General features: G+C 43.3%; 3 protein-coding genes across 5 annotated transcripts; 1 reads left to right on the plus strand and 2 right to left on the minus strand.

Moving 5' to 3' along the window:
* The first annotated feature begins 7,397 nt into the window (after nt 1-7,397).
* mrpl40 (mitochondrial ribosomal protein L40) lies at nt 7,398-8,844 on the plus strand. Its single transcript, XM_049762601.2, has 5 exons — nt 7,398-7,579; nt 7,704-7,781; nt 7,904-8,059; nt 8,267-8,348; nt 8,434-8,844. Exons 1-5 carry the CDS (start codon nt 7,518-7,520, stop codon nt 8,659-8,661), a joined length of 606 nt encoding a protein of 201 aa, XP_049618558.1. The 5' UTR covers nt 7,398-7,517; the 3' UTR covers nt 8,662-8,844.
* Nucleotides 8,845-9,862: 1,018 nt separating this feature from the next.
* Nucleotides 9,863-13,293, minus strand: ufd1l (ubiquitin recognition factor in ER associated degradation 1). 2 transcript variants are annotated; one of them, XM_049762593.1, is made up of 12 exons: nt 13,189-13,293; nt 12,849-12,981; nt 12,384-12,416; nt 12,169-12,290; nt 11,911-12,041; nt 11,747-11,819; nt 11,187-11,255; nt 11,044-11,112; nt 10,915-10,965; nt 10,751-10,839; nt 10,579-10,663; nt 9,863-10,486 (listed from the first exon to the last, which is right to left on the minus strand). In XM_049762593.1, the coding sequence occupies exons 1-12, from the start codon at nt 13,189-13,191 to the stop codon at nt 10,412-10,414; spliced, it is 933 nt and encodes a 310-aa protein (XP_049618550.1). In that variant the 5' UTR covers nt 13,192-13,293; the 3' UTR covers nt 9,863-10,411. The 2 variants fall into 2 exon arrangements, with proteins under 2 accessions (XP_049618550.1, XP_049618552.1); XM_049762595.2 differs by having other exon boundaries at nt 12,849-12,936; nt 13,189-13,292.
* Nucleotides 13,294-13,800: 507 nt separating this feature from the next.
* On the minus strand, nt 13,801-20,553 carry dhx37 (DEAH (Asp-Glu-Ala-His) box polypeptide 37). Of its 2 annotated transcripts, none has more exons than XM_049762541.1 (27): nt 20,415-20,553; nt 20,185-20,290; nt 19,949-20,118; nt 19,748-19,860; nt 19,186-19,564; nt 18,963-19,111; nt 18,806-18,898; nt 18,639-18,735; nt 18,375-18,488; nt 18,070-18,286; nt 17,858-17,956; nt 17,711-17,781; nt 17,495-17,630; nt 17,348-17,424; nt 17,023-17,255; nt 16,736-16,847; nt 16,557-16,663; nt 16,259-16,447; nt 15,986-16,110; nt 15,800-15,916; nt 15,426-15,598; nt 15,242-15,356; nt 14,963-15,100; nt 14,785-14,879; nt 14,405-14,478; nt 14,144-14,241; nt 13,801-14,057 (listed from the first exon to the last, which is right to left on the minus strand). In XM_049762541.1, exons 2-27 carry the CDS (start codon nt 20,282-20,284, stop codon nt 13,981-13,983), a joined length of 3,468 nt encoding a protein of 1,155 aa, XP_049618498.1. In that variant the 5' UTR covers nt 20,285-20,290; nt 20,415-20,553; the 3' UTR covers nt 13,801-13,980. The 2 variants fall into 2 exon arrangements, with proteins under 2 accessions (XP_049618498.1, XP_049618500.1); XM_049762543.2 differs by having other exon boundaries at nt 20,185-20,286; nt 20,415-20,523.
* Nucleotides 20,554-20,728: the final 175 nt, after the last annotated feature.

A 20,728-nucleotide genomic window follows, 5' to 3' on the forward strand; every position in this document is an offset into this window, starting at 1 on the left:
TTAGGGTTAGGGTTAGAGCTAGGGTTAGAGCTAGGGTTAGGGCTAGGGTTAGAGCTAGGGTTAGGGTTAGAGCTAGGGTTAGGGTTGGGGTTAGGGTTAGCTAGGGTTGGGGTTAGGGTTAGAGTTAGGGTTAGTGCTAGGGTTAGGGCTAGAGCTAGGGTTAGGGTTAGAGCTAGGGTTAGGGTTAGAGCTAGGGTTAGAGTTAGGGTTAGGGTTAGTGCTAGGGTTAGGGTTAGAGCTAGGGTTAGGGTTAGAACTAGGGTTAGGGTTAGAGTTAGTGCGAGGGTTAGAGTTAGAGCTAGGCTTAGGGTTAGAGTTAGAGCTAGGGTTAGGGTTAGAGTTAGGTTTTTTTTTTTTTTACACGGTAGTTTTTTTTTTTAAAATACCTTTTTTTAAAAAAAAACCTACCATACACGGTAGTTTAATGTAATTTAATGGTAGTTTTTTTTAAACTACCATTTAATGGTAGTTTTTTTTTTTTTTTTTTTTAAAAAACCTACCATGCACGGTAGTTTAACGTAGTTTAATGGTAGTTTTTTTTTAAACTACCATTTAATGGTAGTTTTTTTTAATTATTATTTAAAAAAAAACCTACCATGCACGGTAGTTTAATGTAGTTTAATGGTAGTTTTTTTTTAAACTACCATTTAATGGTATGGTAGTTTTTTTTTGGGAAAAAAAAAAAACTACCATACACGGTAGTTTAACGTAGTTTAATGGTAGTTTTTTTTTTTTAAAAACTACCATGCACGGTAGTTTAATGTAGTTTAATGGTAGTTTTTTTTTAAACTACCATGTTTTTTTGAAAAAGAAACTACCATTAAATGGTAGTTTAAAAAAAACTACCATTAAACTACGTTAAACTACCGTGTATGGTAGTTTGTTAAAAAAAAAAAAAACTACCATACATGGTAGTTTTAAAAAAAACTACCATTAAATGGTAGTTTTAAAAAAACTAAAAAAAAAAAAAAAAAAAAACGAGCTCTAACCCTAACCCTAGCTCTAACTCTAGCTCTAACCCTAACCCTCGCTCTAACTCTAACCCTAAGCCTAGCTCTAACTGTAACCCTCGCACTAACTCTAACCCTAACCCTAGCTCTAACCCTAACCCTAGCTCTAACTCTAACCCTAACCCTAACCCTAAGCCTAGCTCTAACCCTAGCTCTAACCCTAAGCCTAGCTCTAACCCTAACCCTAGCTCTAACCCTAACCCTAACTCTAACCCTAACCCTAACTCTAACCCTAACCCTAACTCTAACCCTAACCCTAACTCTAACCCTAACCCTAACTCTAACTCTAACCCTAACTCTAACCCTAACTCTAACTCTAACCCTAACTCTAACTCTAACCCTAACCCTAACTCTTACTCTAACTCTAACCCTAACCCTAACTCTAACTCTAACTCTAACTCTAACCCTAACCCTAACTCTAACTCTAACTCTAACCCTAACTCTAACTCTAACCCTAACTCTAGCTCTAACCCTAACTCTAACTCTAACCCTAACTCTAACCCTAACCCTAACTCTAACTCTAACCCTAACCCTAACTCTAACTCTAACTCTAACCCTAACTCTAACTCTAACCCTAACTCTAACTCTAACCCTAACTCTAACTCTAACCCTAACCCTAACTCTAGCTCTAACCCTAACTCTTACCCTAACCCTAACTCTAACTCTAACCCTAACTCTAACTCTAACTCTAACCCTAACTCTAACTGTAACTCTAACTCTAACCCTAACACTAACTCTAACTCTAACTCTAACTCTAACCCTAACTCTAACCCTAACCCTAACCCTAACTCTAACTCTAACTCTAACCCTAACTCTAACCCTAACTCTAACCCTAACTCTAACTCTAACCCTAGCTCTAACTCTAACCCTAACCCTAACTCTAACTCTAACCCTAACTCTAACCCTAACTCTAACCCTAACCCTAACTCTAACCCTAACTCTAACTCTAACCCTAACTCTAACCCTAACCCTAACCCCAACCCTAGCGCTAACCCTAGCGCTAACCCTAGCTCTAACCCTAGCCCTAACCCTAGCTCTAGCTCTAACCCTAACTCTAGCTCTAACCCTAGCTCTAACCCTAGCTCTAACCCTAGCTCTAACCCTAACCCTAGCTCTAACCCTAGCACTAACCCTAACCCTAGCCCTAACCCTACCTCTAACCCTAACCCCAACCCTAGCTCTAACCCTAACCCCAACCCTAGCTCTAACCCTAGCGCTAACCCTAGCTCAAACCCTAATCCTACCTCTAACCCTAACCCCAACCCTAGCTCTAACCCTAACCCCAACCCTAGCTCTAACCCTAGCGCTAACCCTAGCTCTAACCCTAACCCTAGCCCTAACCCTAGCTCTAACTCTAACCCTAACTCTAACCCTAGCTCTAACCCTAGCTCTAACTCTAACCCTAACTCTAGCTCTAACCCTAGCTCTAACCCTAACCCTAGCTCTAACCCTAACCCTAACTCTAGCTCTAACCCTAGCTCTAACCCTAGCTCTAACCCTAGCACTAACCCTAGCCCTAACCCTAGCCCTAACCCTACCTCTAACCCTAACCCCAACCCTAGCTCTAACCCTAACCCCAACCCTAGCTCTAACCCTAACCCTAGCGCTAACCCTAGCTCAAACCCTAATCCTACCGCTAACCCTAACCCCAACCCTAGCTCTAACCCTAGCGCTAACCCTAGCTCTAACCCTAACCCTAGCCCTAACCCTAGCTCTAACTCTAACCCTAACTCTAACCCTAGCTCTAACCCTAGCTCTAACTCTAACCCTAACTCTAGCTCTAACCCTAGCTCTAACCCTAACCCTAGCTCTAACCCTAACCCTAACTCTAGCTCTAACCCTAGCTCTAACCCTAGCTCTAACCCTAGCACTAACCCTAGCCCTAACCCTAGCCCTAACCCTACCTCTAACCCTAACCCCAACCCTAGCTCTAACCCTAACCCCAACCCTAGCTCTAACCCTAACCCTAGCGCTAACCCTAGCTCAAACCCTAATCCTACCGCTAACCCTAACCCCAACCCTAGCTCTAACCCTAACCCCAACCCTAGCTCTAACCCTAACCCTAGCGCTAACCCTAGTTCTAACCCTAACCCTAGCCCTAACCCTAGCTCTAACCCTAACTCTAGCTCTAACTCTAGCTCTAACCCTAACCCTAGCTCTAACCCTAGCTCTAACTCTAACCCTAACTCTAGCTCTAACCCTAACCCTAGCTCTAACCCTAGCACTAACCCTTACCCTAGCCCTAACCCTAGCTCTAACCCTAGCTCTAGCTCTAACCCTAACCCTAGCTCTAACCCTAACCCTAGCTCTAACCCTAACCCCAGCTCTAACTCTGACCCTAGCTCTAACCCTAGCCCTAACCCTAACCCCAGCTCTAACCCTAACCCTAGCTCTAACCCTACCTCTAACCCTAACCCCAACCCTAGCTCTAACCCTAACCCCAACCCTAGCTCTAACCCTAGTGCTAACCCTAGCTCAAACCCTAATCCTACCTCTAACCCTAACCCCAACCCTAACCCTAACCCCAACCCTAGCTCTAACCCTAGCGCTAACCCTAGCTCTAACCCTAACCCTAGCCCTAACCCTAGCTCTAACTCTAACCCTAACTCTAACCCTAGCTCTAACCCTAGCTCTAACCCTAACCCTAGCGCTAACCCTAGCCCTAATCCTAGCCCTAACCCTAGCTCTAACTCTAACCCTAACTCTAGCTCTAACCCTAGCTCTAACCCTAACCCTAGCTCTAACCCTAGCTCTAACCCTAACCCCAACCCTAGCGCTAACCCTAGCTCTAACCCTAACCCTAACTCTAGCTCTAACCCTAGCTCTAACCCTAGCTCTAACCCTAGCACTAACCCTAGCCCTAACCCTAGCCCTAACCCTACCTCTAACCCTAACCCCAACCCTAGCTCTAACCCTAACCCCAACCCTAGCTCTAACCCTAACCCTAGCGCTAACCCTAGCTCAAACCCTAATCCTACCGCTAACCCTAACCCTAGCTCTAACCCTAACCCCAACCCTAGCTCTAACCCTAACCCTAGCGCTAACCCTAGTTCTAACCCTAACCCTAGCCCTAACCCTAGCTCTAACCCTAACTCTAGCTCTAACTCTAGCTCTAACCCTAACCCTAGCTCTAACCCTAGCTCTAACTCTAACCCTAACTCTAGCCCTAACCCTAACCCTAGCTCTAACCCTAGCACTAACCCTTACCCTTACCCTAGCCCTAACCCTAGCTCTAACCTTAACTCTAGCCCTAACACTAGCTCTAACCCTAGCTCTAACCCTAACCCTAGCTCTAACCCTAACCCTAGCTCTAACCCTAACCCCAGCTCTAACTCTGACCCTAGCTCTAACCCTAGCCCTAACCCTAACCCCAGCTCTAACCCTAACCCTAGCTCTAACCCTAACCCTAGCACTAAACCTAACCCTAGCTCTAACCCTAACCCCAACCCTAGCTCTAACCCTAGCTCTAACCCTAACCCCAACCCTAGCTCTAACCCTAACCCCAACCCTAGCTCTAACCCTAACCCCACCTCTAACACTAGCTCTAACCCTAACTTTAAACCTAACCCTAGCTCTTATTTTTTTAATATTTTTTCCCACTGAGATTCACTATGAACACTAACCACTACCCTATGGAAGCCTTGCTCTCAGGAACATGTATGGTTATATGGTTACACGAGCAACTGTGTTTCTATGATAAAAATTTTTGGGTCCCACTGAGATTCGAACCTGGGTCGCTGGGGTGAAAGCCCAGAGCACTAACCACTACCCTATGGGAGCCTTGCTCTCTTTGCATGGAACATGAATGGTTTTATGGTTACACGAGCAACTGTGTTGCAAATTTTCTATGATAAAATTTTTGGGTCCCACTGAGATTCGAACCTGGGTCGCTAGGGTGAAAGCCCAGAACACTAACCACTACCCTATGGAAGCCTTGCTCTCAGTGAATGGAACATGTATGGTTTTATGGTTACACGAGCAACTGTGTTGCAAATTTTCTATGATAAAATTTTTGGGGTCCCACTGAGATTCGAAGCTGGGTCGCTGGGGTGAAAGCAGAGAGCACTAACCACTACCCTATGGAAGCCTTGCCCTCAGTGAATGGAACCTGTATGGTTTTATGGAGCAGCTCACAAGCGACTAGATCAGTGAAGACTCCACAGCAGATGTCATCACAACACGTTGTGTACACGAACACCTAGCAAAGTACAATTTAAAATGACACTTTCGAAGCACCCAAAGTTAAACTTACAAAAGAAAACCCATAACAAATAAAACTTACACAAGAAGAGCCCTAACGTGGCACTTGACAGCTGTCAGTGTCAAATGCAAAATGTAAACGAGGACCATGTGAAAATTAGGTCAATGCAATCTCCGGTTAGAATATGTTATTTTGTAGGTATTAACAAGTAGAATAGTTTTGAATTAGTCACAATTATTTAGGCAGATAATTATGGGATATTTTGGTACACTACACGAGGTAAAAAAAATAATAAAATAAATAAGAAAGTGTAGCGAACGATTCTTTTGAACAAATATTTTGAGTGAACCGATTCTAAAGATTCAGTTCACTTGAGAACTGGAATGCACATCACTAGTACAAAACAGTGCAAGCAATTGTAGGCTGCCGGTCGAAATAGCCGACTGGGTAGTGACTCTAGCTCTTGCTCGGTAAGAACTTGGTTCGATCCCAGATGCGAGAAATTACCTTAATGTGCTTTATTTATTTATTCTTTTTTTTTTAAACCTTGTGTAGCGTACCTATTGTAGGTGTACCTACACATATTGTCATATAAAGCATGATTAAGCTGATTTTTATGTTTTAATTGGCGAATAAAGAAACAAGGAATGAAACACCAGACAAGTTTTAACATAAATGTTTATTAAAAACAATAATAATATTAAAAGTACATTTCAAACCAGCAATCTAATGTGAAATTGCAGTAGATAATAATATTTAGGCGTATGTATGCATACATTTAAAAACTACTATAAGTGTACTACTACTACTACTACTATACAACAGCATTTACCAGCTCAGTGGCCTAAGAGGAGAGTGTCCGCCCTGAGATTGGGAGGTTGTGGGTTCAAACCCCCGGCCGGGTCATACCAGTGACCATAACAATGGTACTCATTTCTTCCCTGCTTGGCACTCAGTGTAAGGGGTTGAAATGGGGCTCCGCTCCAGCTCACGATCACTTTAATTTATAAAATCAAGATTACCCAAAGAGAAGCATATTCTCCCCGTTTTTGCATAACGGCGCATCCCTTTTATGCAATAAAGTTAGCCGTTAGCTTGGAGAAAACGTGCATAAAAGCAGTGGTGTTTCAGTGAGTGGTTCTTTCTTTCCTTGGCAAATCGTAAATCTACATTCTGACTTACATACTTCACGCCAGGAGGGAGACGCAACACGTTCACGGGAAGGAAGACAGTTAACCCATTGGCTCGTTCGCGAACGGCAAAATCACGATTCGTTCCCTCACTGATCCGTTCTCGCGATGAACTGGATGTGCAAATCACTCACTCACTGACTCATTCACTCACAGTTCAGTTGGTCAACGGGAAATACAATTCACGGCTCGTTCGTAAGCAGGAAGTTACGTCATTTTCTTCTTCGTTTTGTTTTACGGCGAGGTGGCACCAGCTTCAATGCGCATTACCGACACCTACTGGTTGAAGTCATATGAACTGAAAAAAGGTCACTGAAAATATTCGGTCTTTTGAACAAGTAATAAGACGCCAGACAAGTTTTAACATAAATGTTTCTTAAAAATAATAACATTAAAAGCAAATTTCAAACCAGCAATCTAATGTGAAATTGCAGTAGATGTATTGGATAACAATATTTAGGCGTATATCGGTATACACGTTATTTAAAAACGACTATAAGTGCGATACAAGTCATACCAGCAACTATAACAATGATACCCATTTCTTCCCTGCTTGGCACTCAGTGTAAGGCGTTGAAATGGAGCCCCCCCTGCTGCTCACGATCATTGGGACTTTTGGCGTATGAAACACTTAACCAAATGTCTGATTTTTATGTTTTAATTGGCGAATATAAAAACAAGGAATAGAACACATGTTTATTAAAAATAATAATATTAAAAGTAAATTTCAAACCAGCAATCCAATGTGAAATTGCAGTAGATATATTGGATAACAACAGGAAGTTCGTGAACAGGAAGTTACTATAAATACGATATAATAAAATAAAGGAATAGAATAGTCAAAAAATATAAATACAACTCTTACTATGTTTTTGAAAAACAAATTCGTCGTACATTAATAGTAATTTTAGTATATAAAGGTGAACAAAATGAAAGTCTATATTATTTATCCACCACAAAATTCGCGAATGTGCTTTAGCAAAATAAAAGCTCGCTAGCTTTAACTGGTCTTACGTCATCAATCCGCGCCACGACTTTTCCCAGCGAGGTGATACGCGTATACACGCGAATTAAATTGACAGTTTTGACAGTTTTAGTGAATTAAAAAAAAAAAACATGACTGCGGCTATAACTCGCTGTATCGGTAGGATTTTATCTCGGAAGACCGCTGCGATGACGTAAGTTTAGAAAGCGATATTTTGACCGAAGCCAAGTCCCTTGCGGCTTAAGGTTATTCACTGGATTATTGCTTCTGTAGCCTGTTTACCCTTACCCTCTTTCCTGCTGTGTCTGGCTTGTTAGTGGTCTGGCAGAAAATGGTGGCATTCACAGTCCTTGGTTTACTGCAGCGATGACACTAAGGACGTCTGCTCCGCTCAAGTAGGATTTATACTGGAACATGACATATCACTAAAAATCAAGGCCAATGACCATTGTACTTTTAGCAAGATAGTTTTGCTAGTTTATAGTTTTTGTTGAGTGTGTGTCCTTTTTTTTTTAAGTGCGGAGCCCAAAAAGAAGAAGAAAGTGGATCCCAGAAGAGAGGCGCAGATGAGGGAAAGGCTAAAGAAGAGGTTGAAAAAGTTGGAGAAGGTTCCGCCAGAGCTGATCCCAATCGAGGACTTAATCACTCCAGCCAAATGTTTGGATGAGACCAGGTGCAATCTTGCTTCTCGACTGTCACTTTTTCCTAAACTAATCTAACACTAATAAGTGTTAGGAGTCGACAGCATGAGCGATTCTTCTCATCATTCAAATATTTTATGACATCTTTACTAACACCTGTTAATTATTTGGTTGTCTTACATTTTCTTATTTCCTATGGGAAAATTGTTTTGAATACTGATTTTGTTATCTTTACTAAGGGTCCGCTCCGCTCCCAAGCTGTCATTTGAAGAAAGTGAAGACCGAGCTCTGTTGCTGAAGGAGTGGTCCCGATACAAACATGTAATCGCCTTCTCAACAAAAGCAAAATAAAAAAGGGTCATACAGTTTGTAGACAACTTGCGACATCTGTTTTTTTTTTTTGCAGAAGCAGCACTTGGCTGAGATGGACGCCATCGAGCTTGCCCTCAAAGCCCAGAAGGAGGCACTGGATGAGCTTAAGGCAGAATCAGAAGAGCTTTACCAGGCAGCGCTGAAACCAGACCCCCTCTTGTTCCCTTTCTCCCACGAGGGCCCCTCTTCCACCCCACCAATCAGCAGTTATGAAGCGCCCGATGGGAAGTACACCGACGTCACAAAAGTCTACACGCAGTGATGAGCGGGAAGATGCATTGTTTTAAATGGAAAAACAATAGTCTTGTACTTTCACCTACTGGATTAACAATACATGTATGAACCATCAAGCAATCATGCCATCCAATGAGGTTTGTCTTTGTATGTATATTATGTATAAAGGCCTGAAGCATCAAAACAGCAATAAAGACTAACCTGAGTTAAAGTCCCAAGTGTTTAGTCCTCAAACAGCATTCAGTTATGCGATATACAGCACAGCACTGTGCAATGACAAAGATTCAATGTGTATTTCCTTACATTTACAGCATCATTTGCCTGTGTCGGTTCAAGAGTCCTGAGGTTTTTCATAGTTGAGGGGCAAGTGCCAGTCACTGGGTGGGTCTCGCCTCAGCTCCCACACCGGGGGGAACTTCCTTTGCTCCGCTACTCGGTTCCTTTCGCTTGTCTGCAGTAATTCCTGTAAATCCCAATTCAGTGTTTGTTTGCATCATTGCATTCTTTACTAATGATAATAATGAATGGCACATTTTTCACCTTGGCCTCAGCGCTTGTGTTCTTCTCGCATGCTTTACAGTTGTAGTAGTCTTCTTTCCATTGCTGGCAGGATGGAGAGGTACCGTAAGTGTAGTAGTGGTGAAAACGATTCCACAAGCTCTTGCAGTGTTTGTATTCACTCCAGTAGTTGCTGCAGGCGCGTGGTGTCTGCAAAACAAAAACAAAAAACAGCAAAGGTGATTGTTTTATTTACCTGTTAGAAGAAATTGCACCGTGAATTACGTTATGATTATGTAAACTCCATAAAATGAACTCAAGTACACGAGGTTTGAACAACTACGCACATTAAAACACACATTGTTCTTTACGTCTCAAGAAAATGTTTGACTTAACAGCTAATTGCTAACGTTGTAACGCGAAGACGTTTCTTTGCTAATTATCATTTGAGACTTTCTCATTACCACTAAGCAATATTTTGTAACGGAACGCCGAGAACACCTCTAGCTCAATAAATAAACATAATAGAACGTCAATGTGTATTTTACCCTCCATTCTCTCTCCACTGACGTTCCCATTGCTAGCTTGGCTTGCTAACGAAAGATGCGTTCACTTACACTCGTATTTTGTAGTGCTCGTTTCATGCTAGACAAGAAATATTCTAACTCAGTAAATATCAGCAAAGAACATGTATTCAATGTTGCAGTTTATAAACATAAGAACAGCAACCACACTTTTAACAATCCTTTATTCATCTATAAATAAAGAAAAAAGAAAATATTTGAGATCCCTAAAATAACAGGAAAAATTGAACGCATTTTTCATCATTATTAATATCAAGTTCAAAAAATATTGCACCCATTTTGTCACAACAATGGGCCATAATAGGGGAGCAAAATGTATGAAGTGGTAAATCATCAACAATGGAAAATAGCAGGCAAACATAACCTTCAAGTAAGAGGCAATTCAAATCCAAATAAAAATGCTTCAAAGGTGAATCTTGATCATGTTTTGGTAAAATAATTTAAACCAACCACCAACACATTTGGGAGTACAAAAATCACTGCTGGCAGCATTTTATGTATCGCAGCTTCAATTCAACAAAAAAGAGACTGCCCCAGGTGTAATCAAGTACAAGCCAACTTCCACAGCACAACTGCAATTTCAAAGCGTTGTCTCGGTGTGCCTGAAAGAATGTTTTCACTTTGCAGGCGTAGGTGACAAGACATGTTGTGTGTGTGTTTGTGCACGAGCCTTCAAATCTTTTTTGACAGAGCTCATCATGGCTTTCTGCCCTTCTTGCGTAATGATTGTCCTTCTCCGGAGAAGGCGATGAATCTGTTCATGGCGTCATCCTGAGAGGCAAAGCAAAGAGTTTTGATTGCAAAACCTTGGAATAAAAGTCACACTTGAACTGTAATGCGCTTAAACATTTCACCAGACTGACATCGTCAGGCATTCTTCTCGGCAGTGGCCTTGAGTTTCGAATGAACGTGATCCGGCCGACTTTAAACTCGTAGTTGGGGATACCTCTGCGTGACAAAACAATATCATTGACTACTTTGTTTTTAATCGATCCTAAACTACCACCATCCATTCTTGAAAACACTCCGTTTGACCTGATAATGTCGCTGGGGCCCAGCGGAGCAGGGCTGGGCTCGATCCCTTTGGTTTTACCATCCAAACGGTTGCCAGAACCAGTGAAGGCCTGAAGAGAACACACGCATTGTCATCAAGACAAAAGACCCGAACACACCAGTCAACCTCATTAACAATCGCTCACTCGGAATCGTGTATCCATATCGGCATAAGTGCTTGGATCTGCGTCCTCCTCCTGAGAAGGTGAGGACAAACACATTTTATGGAGCCAGCAAAACTTGTACAAGCAGGCATGTTGCAATGCGGCACGTACAGTCGGTTCTTCTTGGTGATGAGGCCTGCGTTCGGGCTCTTTGTAACCAAGCGGCGCATCAAAATCCACCTGGGAGTGACAACACGGATTAAAAGTGGGACTGAAGCATGCTAATCGTACATTGCAGGTCAAATCATACTTACATTCATGTCACACTCAATGATGGATACTGCTTTGTCTGGCTTGGTCTCCATCACACGCAGCTCATAAATCTAAAGACAGTTGGAGGAAGCTTCATTTTATTCCACTCAGTAAAAAAAAAAAATAGATATATTCCGGTCGCACCAGTTACTAAGACATTTGATACTACCTTGTAGATGTTAAGTGCTTCTGTAAATAAATATTAGGTTGTAGGACATATATAATATGCATTTCTTGTATTCGTACCAATATGCAGGGTAAAAAAAATAACAGTTCAAATTGGGAAAATACATTCAGAATTTGCATAAAGTTGATGTAAAAAATTAACATACCCCTTTTCAAACGTCACATTTTTCTGACGTAAAAAAGGAGATAATTTAGTTGCACGTTATGTGTCCAGGCATATAAGTATTACTTTGGCGCCATCTTGTGGAATCTTAGTGTTGTTGTTTGATTAAATCATTGCTCGTGTTTTTTATGTTTGGTCTGTCTGGATTTGTCGTGTAGTCAAAAGTGAAATTGACAGTATAGCTCATTGAAGCCCTTGTAAACATCCGTGTACCTTTTCATTATAGTTGATGGCTATGACATCACCCGTGGTCAGGCACGCAAAGTTCCTCAAAGCATTCTCCAGGCTGAAAGAGGGTGTCACAATATTGCTTTTTCACATCACATACCACGATGTAGAAAAGGATCAGTTGGGTGCTGTGCAGTACTACATCTTACACTGCTTTGGGGTTTGTAATATCCAAAAAGTCCGGACTCTGCGGCTGGAACTTGGAGTAGGTAGCCACCATGAGGTTAACACTCTCAACCTGGACCAGACCGCCTTCCTCCAGCAGCAGATTCTGCATCATCTGAGGAGCAATTAAAGATAGTGTGAAGATCACTACATTAGGAACATGTTTACAGACATGAAATTGGTCTTGCAAGGAAGCTGTATCTGCATCACTCGGTTTTATGACAATTCTCGGTGTGTCTCACCCAGTGTGGAAGATAGCAAATTCCCTCATCTGCCACAAATTCAAGAACACCACAATGTGTCATTCGGTCTGAGTTCTTGTTGGTCAGCTTGAAGAGCATTGGGTAGGTGATGTTAAGTCTGCCTAGACAGGTGGATAACACACAGAAATGATAGGATTAGCTAATAAAACAACAACAAAGGACATTTCAAGTGGGAATTATGATTAAACACTTACTGAGCTGGTCAAGCGCTGAAGGTGGCATTATGACTGGAGAAAAATAAACAATTACAGTCACAATATTGCTGAAAAATGTATACAGGATGTGCTAACAGGAGTGGAACGAGTCAAATAATTAGGTTCGTTTGCACATTCTGACAAGTGCTAATGTAATGTAGCTCACAATATTGCAAAATAATCTTGGAAAAATATCTACACTTTATAGATTTGAAACGACAATCGGAATTTGAAACCGTTTCACAACTGTTATGAAACGTTATCATGGTTTATCGATCAACTTCAATAGAGCGTGCCATAAATAGCCTGAAGCCTCTTTTATGAAGACGTGCTCGAAATTCGAAAGTCGGGTCATTCGTAAGTCAAGGTACCACTGGAGATAGTTTTTCGCCAGCTTCTACATAATCACATACTTTTTTTTTTTTTTTACATCACGGTGTGTCATCGTGTATGGATGCGGCTTACTTTTTCCTCCCTTTTCCACGTCGGAGCGGTCGTTGGGACCCGCCAGCATCGACACAGAATAGCATCGGTACTGAGTGGAAAAGCGGTTCTGGAAGCCACGGGACATCGGGTGGTCAAAGAGGTGGAAGGAAAACTGTGCAAGACAAGCCAATTTGTTACGAACTGCAACACGTTGTTAAGGGAGGAATAAAAAATGGTGGTTTGTTGGCGTTAAGTTTCATGATGACGGTGCGTGTTTGGTCGTGTTGTTGTTCCTAGCGGCAGCTAGCTTAATAGCATCGAGTTGTAGTAGTAATGACGCCTTCGTCAGCGTTGGCAGATGAAAGCTTTTGTTGCTTACCATGTCGACGTGGTCGTCTTTGCTCCCACGCAGCGCCCAAAACAAGAATACGAGCTTGTGTTAGGCTATTTTGACATTTACATACAAGCCGAGTACTTCCACTGCCCAAACCGGAAGTGCGGGTGACGTAGTCGATGACGAAGAGGGGCCAACCAATCGTCGGCTCGTAACATCACGCTCGTATAGTTGCAGTTACAATTTTCTACCCAACAAACAGTAACGCTATTGTTCTTGCGGCAATTATTTGTGACTTTGATATCTAACCAATGCTGCAGTGCTTATGCAAAAACTGGTCCCACTATGTAGTTACGGAGAAGTACAAGACTCTGGTAGAAGTAGTCGTCTTTTTAAAGGGACAGTGATTTCCAATTGCATCTGTAATTCGACTGTTTTACCCAAGTAAACGTAAAATTAAATTTATATGCAATAGCTTTTGTGAATATTTTCCAGACCAACAATTCTTTTTTAAAAAAAAAAATCCTCATTAATGTGATCTATAAACTGCACAATGCAACTGAAAGATGAAAGAAAAAAATCAAATAAGAACACCACACCTACAATGAAGTGTCAGCATCCTGCTCTGGGGCTTTTTCCTCTCCATGAAACACAGACAAGTGTTAATATTTTAATAAGTCTTATGAAGACCAAATTACATGCACATGATTTACAGGAGCACAATTTTAAAGTCATTTGAACCCTAATCGAGGTCGTTTCTATTAGAAAATGCACGTAAACAGCTTATAAAATACTATGACAACCGATGCAGGGCTTCTTTCCTTTCAAAAGTTGGCTTTAAACTGGAGGCCAACTTTTGGCGACGTCCTGATGCATGGCCTCAGGTAGCCAAAGGCAGTATTCAGACAGCAAGACTGGGGGGAGAAAACAACAAGGTTAGGCGAAAAGATGTTGAATAAAATCTGACAATCAAGTCTTGGCAGCTACATAAAGTTTGTACATTTATTGTCAGTCTTCCACAGGGAGAGGAGAGCGTCTCTGCAGTCGACTCTTTGCGAGACCAGAGCTCCCAGCACGGCTTCTGTCCTCGGCTGCAGCCTAAAGCACAAAGACAGGATAATTTGTTTGTTTAATTTCGTTGAACATGAGGAAGTCGTGTGCGTGAGAGAGAGAGAGAGAGAGAGAGAGAGAGAGAGAGAGAGAGAGAGAGAGAGAGAGAGAGAGAGAGAGAGAGAGAGAGAGAGAGAGAACAATGACTTACTTGGCCCATGATTTCATCATGATGGAGGGGTTTGACAGAAGATGGCTCCTTTGGGCCTTTAGTTTAGGACACACCTGCACAAAACACACAAAAAGTCCGACTACCACCCAGACTACAAGATCGTCTGTAAAATCAATTACATTAATTTCAAGGGTCCTAATTGCTAAGAGCAAGAAAACAAGTGGGAAAATGCAATATAACCTACATAAATAGTACATAAATACAAAAACCATGACCAGGAGATTTAAAAATGTCCTTTGCCACATTTCAGATATAAAATAGGATTTTTTTGTGAAGAATCAACACCAAGTGGGATGCAATCGTGAAGTGGAAATATTCATAATACTCAGTTATTGAGAAAAGTGGAATTGAAGCAGTACCTCTCCATCTAGAATAAATTGAGCAAACAGTTTGTATCTTTCCAGACCATCTGGATACTCCATCTCCACTGCGGGAAGCTTCCAGGCCACTCGAACTGCAAAACACCAAGTGTGCAATTGATGTCAAGAGCAGAGAAAAGACGCAGCATGAATGGCGAAGTCATCAGTGGCAGCTTACAGAAGGTGCTTGAGCGGTGACACCTGATGGTGCCCGTGGAGGAGCAAAAAAATGGCCCCGGTGACTCCAGAGGAGGGTCAAGGTGGCAGTACTGCGGCAGGAGCCGAGGCACCCACTCGGCTTCGACGGCGGAAACACCTGACGGAAACACAACAACACAAAAACTGGTCTTAAAGAGGAACCCAGTGGCCCCTAACCCAAAATTTTAGAAAATTTACCCGAGTAATCAACAGACCATTTGATCGGATCATCGATTTGTTTGCGACAACACTAGCTGACCTTTCATGTACATCTTGGTGGTCTCCATTATTTCCTGGTAGACGACAAACTCGGGCAACGTTTTGAAGAGCGGTGATGACGGATGAATGAAGACCGGCTCGTCCATGAGTGGTGTCTGTGGAGAAGAAAAGGGGTGGAAATTTCCATAGACGAGTGTTTGCAGCTACCATTACCCAAGGCACACCTTGTAAGCCTCCTTCCATTTCGCGTCTAACAATTCCTCCGCTTGTACTCTTCTCGCTAGATGGTCACCGAGGCCTGCTAGAGTGATTTGTCGCAAGCAGACCACCTGGTGCGCCGTAGGGGGAGACATTTTGGGGTCGACGAACACTCCCATATCGGGGGACACGGTGTTCACTGGGAAGAAATAAAAGTGCACGGTGCTTCACTTGTCCACAAACCACATGGCAACTACAAGTGGATTTTAATGGATTAGAACATCATGGAAAAGTTCCTAAATTCAAAAAGTAAAAATTGATCATTAAAATTTACTACGAACAAAAACTTCAAATTCACCAACACCAGAAAATGACAAACAATTCAAATGAGTTCAAGTACCTGCATTGGTGAGTTGACTCCTGAGTCGGCGGATCTCCACCATAGCTTTGTACCTCAGGCCGTTCTCTTCGCAAAATGAGGGCGTACAACCGGCGAATTCGCACGCGCCGACAGCACCTGACATCACGCGCGCACACGCAGTTCACGTTTCAGGCTGGCTCTTGGGATGCCGTGCAGCAAACGTACCCAGCATGACCATGATGTCCCCCAGCAAGAGTGACGGTCCTTGCCCCGCCCACAGCCTCCTCATTTGGGCCATCCGAGCGCGACGCTGAGAAAGCTTGGAGTTCTCGTCTTCACTCCTTGCCGGTCTGAACAATTAAAAGCATAAATTTAAAATTATCTAAGGGTTCTCAAACTGTGGTCTGGGTACCCCGGGAGTGTCCGTGAGCCGCAGCTTGAGGGTCTGCGAAATATTTGTAAGAAATAATTATGATGTATCGTTTAAGTGCTCGTCACCTGTTGAGGTCTTCAAAAATCTCCCGGACGGTCATGGCAGCGACTGTGGCAATGACATAGGGCAAGCACTCCTGCTGCTGGCCCAGCGCCAGCATTTTGGCGTAGCGCGGTGCTACAGGGAACGAGGCCATAGCTCTACCCAACGGGGTTATGGGGCAGCTCAGCCTCGCTCGCTCCATCTCTCTCATGCTGAAAGAAGACACGAACGTTACAAAAACGGCACATCTGATGGCAGAATATAAGAAAGCGACCATGACGTGCTTAGCAAATGGGATGGAAGCAGTGATAGGAAGATTACCTTCTAAGACTAGGTGGCTCTTTGAGAGCTCCTAAGGAGACCAACAACTGTTCTGCTGCCACAAGGGCCTCAGTAGAAGGAGGAGTAGGGAAGGGGAAATTGACCACCTGCAGACCACAAAGGTGGGCATTGTCACGCTTATTTTAACAACAGAAATTAGGTGACGAGCTAGAACAAACCTTCTCGATGTTGAGATCCTTCATCTGCAGGACCAGGTCATCTACAGGCCTGCGAGTGATCTCTGCTTCTGAGAACTGACTGAAGTCACCAAAGACTGCGGATGAATATAACCTGCAGGAGAAAGTTTGCATAAAAGGGGTGTTTCTTAACCTTTATTGATAAGCCAAAGCGTATACAGTGGTGCCTTGTTTCACCGTTCCGTGACCATAACTTGAATCTTAAATCATCATTCACCACTGAAATATAAAACATAAAAATGTCTATTTCTTTCCGGACCCACACTGACCTGTAACAATGTCCTGGCTCTGTTCGTCCCGCTCTGCCCGCCCTCTGATTGGCTGCCGCTTGCGAGATCCACGTAACCTTGAAGGACGACACGCCCGTCACGCGGTCATAGAAGCGCTTCTTCACTCGGCCGCAGTCCACCACGTATTTTATGCCGGGGATGGTCAGCGAGGTCTCAGCCACGTTGGTGGCCACCACACATAGACGAGTGCCAGGGGGAGGGGGCCTGAACACCTGCACGCACGCACACACACACACACACACACACCCTGGCATTACTGAAAGAAAACACTTTCAATAAGTCTAAACACTCAAATTGATTTCACCTTGGCCTGTTGCTCAGGAGCCAGTAGTGAGTAGAGCGGGAGGACGTACATGGGGATGGACGGGTCAGCCTTCTCTTCTATGAGGACATTCATCATTTGATGTATTCCACAGGTCTCAAGAGTCATGAAATGAGCAGCGAGGCTTGCCTGTGTCGCAAGGATCATCTCCAATGTCCAAGTCAGAGCCTTCATCCTCGTCCTCAGCTATCCCCGCCTCTCTGTCCTCGTCTCCTTCGTCCACTGGCTGCGCTGAGTAATTGTCCAGGTCGATACGAGGCAGCGACTGCAAACGGAGACAACTCGATGCTTAATAATCTAATCTTCGATCCGTGAAATGACAGACAAGGAAGCACTGCAACGTACAACGCTCTTCTTCTGCTTGGCCCTCTTGAACCTCTTCACGGCTTCTGAGGAATCTGCTTCGTCCTCGTCACCTGAAGAGAAATTTGCTCTTAAACTGAAGCCAAAGCATGGATTATGTTGGATTGTTTTTAAGTGAGCTACACTCACCAATAGTTGTGTCGCCCTTCCTGAACGGGAAAGCTTTTCTCAGTCTTCTACACAGGCCGTGAACCTCCGCCTGGCCAGTAAGAAATACCAGAATGCCCCCTGAAGCGTGAAGATGGGAAATTGAGTCTACAACTACAAGCATCAAAATTCCACTAGGTGGCAGTTTGGACTTAAAATGTTATCTTGTTAAGGACAAATTTTCCATGGTGCACCTGAAGGCAACATGCGGTGGATCTTGCAGGTCTTATGAAAGGCCTCTCCAGTGTAATCGTCTAGCGGGGTACGTTTGTTGAAATGCACAGTGACAGGAAACTGCCGAGCGTCCACCTTGATGATAGGCGGAGGCGTTTTGAACAACTTCTGGTTGTCAGTGAAGTCCTCCACGCGCAGAGTGGCGGACATGACCAACAGCTTCATGGGCAAACCTTTCTGAAGATGCACAAAACCAACGATGAACGTTAACACTATATTTAATTGAATTAAAAAAAAAAAGACACACACGCGCGCTGTACGTCACCTTGTTTCTGAGGGGAACAATACGAGAGAGCAGACCAACGAGAATGTCGGTGTACACGCTTCGCTCGTGGGCCTCGTCTATGATGATCACGCGGTAACGTCGCAGCAGGAAGTCCTGAGGTCAGATGGTTTCAGCAAAAAAAACAAATACATATTTTATTTTTTGCATGTACGTTGTGTGTTTGCAGTTTAAAAATAATAATGTTGATTCCATTATTAGGTGCTGCTAAATAAACCATTGATAACAAATACAGTAGAATTAAACCTTCTGGATTTCTTTCAGGAGAACACCATCCGTCATGAATTTGATCTTGGTCTCATCCGTCACATTGCCCTCGTATCGAATCTGATACGACACCACTCTGAGCACGCAAACACAGACATCAAACGTCATTTTAAAGCAGCAGAAGGCCTAACGGGTGAAAGTGTTACCGTGTGGACAGATTCATCTCTTTGGCGACTCGGTGTGACATGCTGACAGCTGCTACTCTTCTCGGCTCAGTGATGCCAATCATTCCAGTGCCACTGGAGGAGACAATATTAGTGCTTGAATGGGGATTGCAATCATCTCAACGGAGGACCAACTCACCTGGCGTAGCCGGCCTCGTAGAGGAACTGGGGCACTTGTGTTGTTTTGCCACTTCCGGTCTCTCCACAGATGATGACGCAAGGATTTTCCTTCACAGCCTCCATGATGAGCTGCTCCTCGGCCAACACCGGCAGTTTCAGACGAGCCGCCTGCGTTAGCAGTCACAAGATTGTCGTAAATTTTTGCACATAGGGAAAAGTGGTTTGCTGTCTCTTTGGCAAACCTGGATTTTGGGTGATCTGTCAACCGGGATGAAGACGGCCGGCTGCGATGTCTTTGAGGTCTCATTGGATATGGACTCCTTAGTCTGTTCTTCTTTCTGAATCTCCTGCTGTTCTTCCTTCTCCTTCTCTTTTACCTCCTCACAGGGAGAACTAGTTTCTTTACACGCGCTCGTCAACGGGGTTTTGTTCACTTTACTGTCTTCTTCCTCTTCATCACAGTCATCATCACTAGTTGAGACATCACTCGTATCTTCAACCTCCTGCTCCTCTTCCTCCTCCTCTTCTTCTTCTTCTTCTTTCCATTTTCGCTTCCTGTTGGCCCCGCCAACACTGCTGATCTTTGGTCCAGTTGCGCCATCTACAACTTCATCAGATGACCTGAAAAATGGAGAGGACTAAGTCATCTAAAACTTGTCACACAGGTTGTCTCAATCAGATCACAGGATCGGAAATCGGGGCCATCAAGTAAAAGCAAATTGATATCGGCTAGAAACTAAAATGGAACTGGGGTATCCCTACCACTGCTACTTACCCACTTATTATTTGTTAATCTCAACTTACTGTTTTGTGTGGTAAAGCTTCTCCCCTGTGCCCAGTTTGGATGTAGTGTAAAAGAGCTTCAGTTCAGACTCTGGAACCTGCACCTCAGCCAGTCGAGTCAGGATGTCAGCTCTCTGCAAACAACACCAAAATGTCCATGTGAATCAAAAAAGTGACAGGTCAAAGGATACAGATTTGGAGATCAGAGTGTAGCCCTGTCACCTGAGCTTTCTTCTGCTTCCTCTCGAGCACTTTTTGCAGCTCTTTCTTCTGCTTCTTGGTTAAAGGCTTCTTTTTAGAAACAGGAGCTGCTGAAGAGGTCTTCTTTTTTGCCTTGTTGGCTGGCAATACCAAGGCGTTGCTCTCATCGACACCCTTTAGTCTGCTCACATCTACGGTCGAAATTGGTATTAAAATCAGTCCAACGAAAGCGCATTGATGATGACGTTGTCAGTCACCTAGTTCTAATACAATGTCAGCCTTTTTCCCGTTTACTGGTTCTTGATGTTCGCCCTGTTGTCTCCCTTTCCAGTTGTGCTTCTTTCTCAGTTTACCCATCTCTACCTGAGGAAGGGGGAAACCGACACACGCACACATTACGAGCCGGACACTGTTGAGTTGCGATACATACAATAAAATGCTTTTCGAACATTCATTTGCGACTAAAGACATAATGAAATGCACAAACCGTTTATTTCCACGTAGCAAAAAATGTCCTGAAATTGGCCACACTAGGTATGGTGGGTTTGCTTCTACCTCACGTGTAAACAGGAATCTGTCCGTCAATTAAACATGATCGAAAAGAAAACACTCATGATACAAAGGTTCCGCTTCAAACCGAAGAGTACTAGACATGTGAAATATGAAAGAAAAAAAGAAAACAATGATTGTGTTTGTTTGTTTGTTTGTTTGTTTGTTTGTTTGTTTGTTTGTTTGTTTGTTTGTTTGTTTGTTTTTTCCAAGAAAATATTGCAACTGACCTATGCACCTATTCAGAGGAAC

The sequence above is a fragment of the Syngnathus scovelli genome, chromosome 3, assembly GCF_024217435.2.
Source record: "Syngnathus scovelli strain Florida chromosome 3, RoL_Ssco_1.2, whole genome shotgun sequence".
NCBI classification, from domain to species: domain Eukaryota; kingdom Metazoa; phylum Chordata; class Actinopteri; order Syngnathiformes; family Syngnathidae; genus Syngnathus; species Syngnathus scovelli.

Excerpts from the sequence above, each read along its gene's own strand:
- dhx37 (XM_049762541.1), bottom strand. The coding sequence starts at position 20,284 with ATGGGTAAACTGAGAAAGAAGCACAACTGGAAAGGGAGACAACAGGGC. Across the intron at positions 17,631-17,710 it reads CCAAGCAGAAGAAGAGCGTT|TCGCTGCCTCGTATCGACCT; the intron begins GTACGTTGCAGT and ends CTCCGTTTGCAG. Across the intron at positions 15,599-15,799 it reads GAGTCAACTCACCAATGCAG|TGAACACCGTGTCCCCCGAT; the intron begins GTACTTGAACTC and ends ATTTCTTCCCAG.
- mrpl40 (XM_049762601.2), top strand. The coding sequence starts at position 7,518 with ATGACTGCGGCTATAACTCGCTGTATCGGTAGGATTTTATCTCGGAAG. Across the intron at positions 8,060-8,266 it reads AAATGTTTGGATGAGACCAG|GGTCCGCTCCGCTCCCAAGC; the intron begins GTGCAATCTTGC and ends ATCTTTACTAAG. Across the intron at positions 8,349-8,433 it reads AGTGGTCCCGATACAAACAT|AAGCAGCACTTGGCTGAGAT; the intron begins GTAATCGCCTTC and ends TTTTTTTTGCAG.
- ufd1l (XM_049762593.1), bottom strand. Across the intron at positions 12,417-12,848 it reads CGTGGAAAAGGGAGGAAAAA|TCATAATGCCACCTTCAGCG; the intron begins GTAAGCCGCATC and ends ATTTTTCTCCAG. Across the intron at positions 10,487-10,578 it reads CGAGAAGAATGCCTGACGAT|GATGACGCCATGAACAGATT; the intron begins GTCAGTCTGGTG and ends TTTGCCTCTCAG.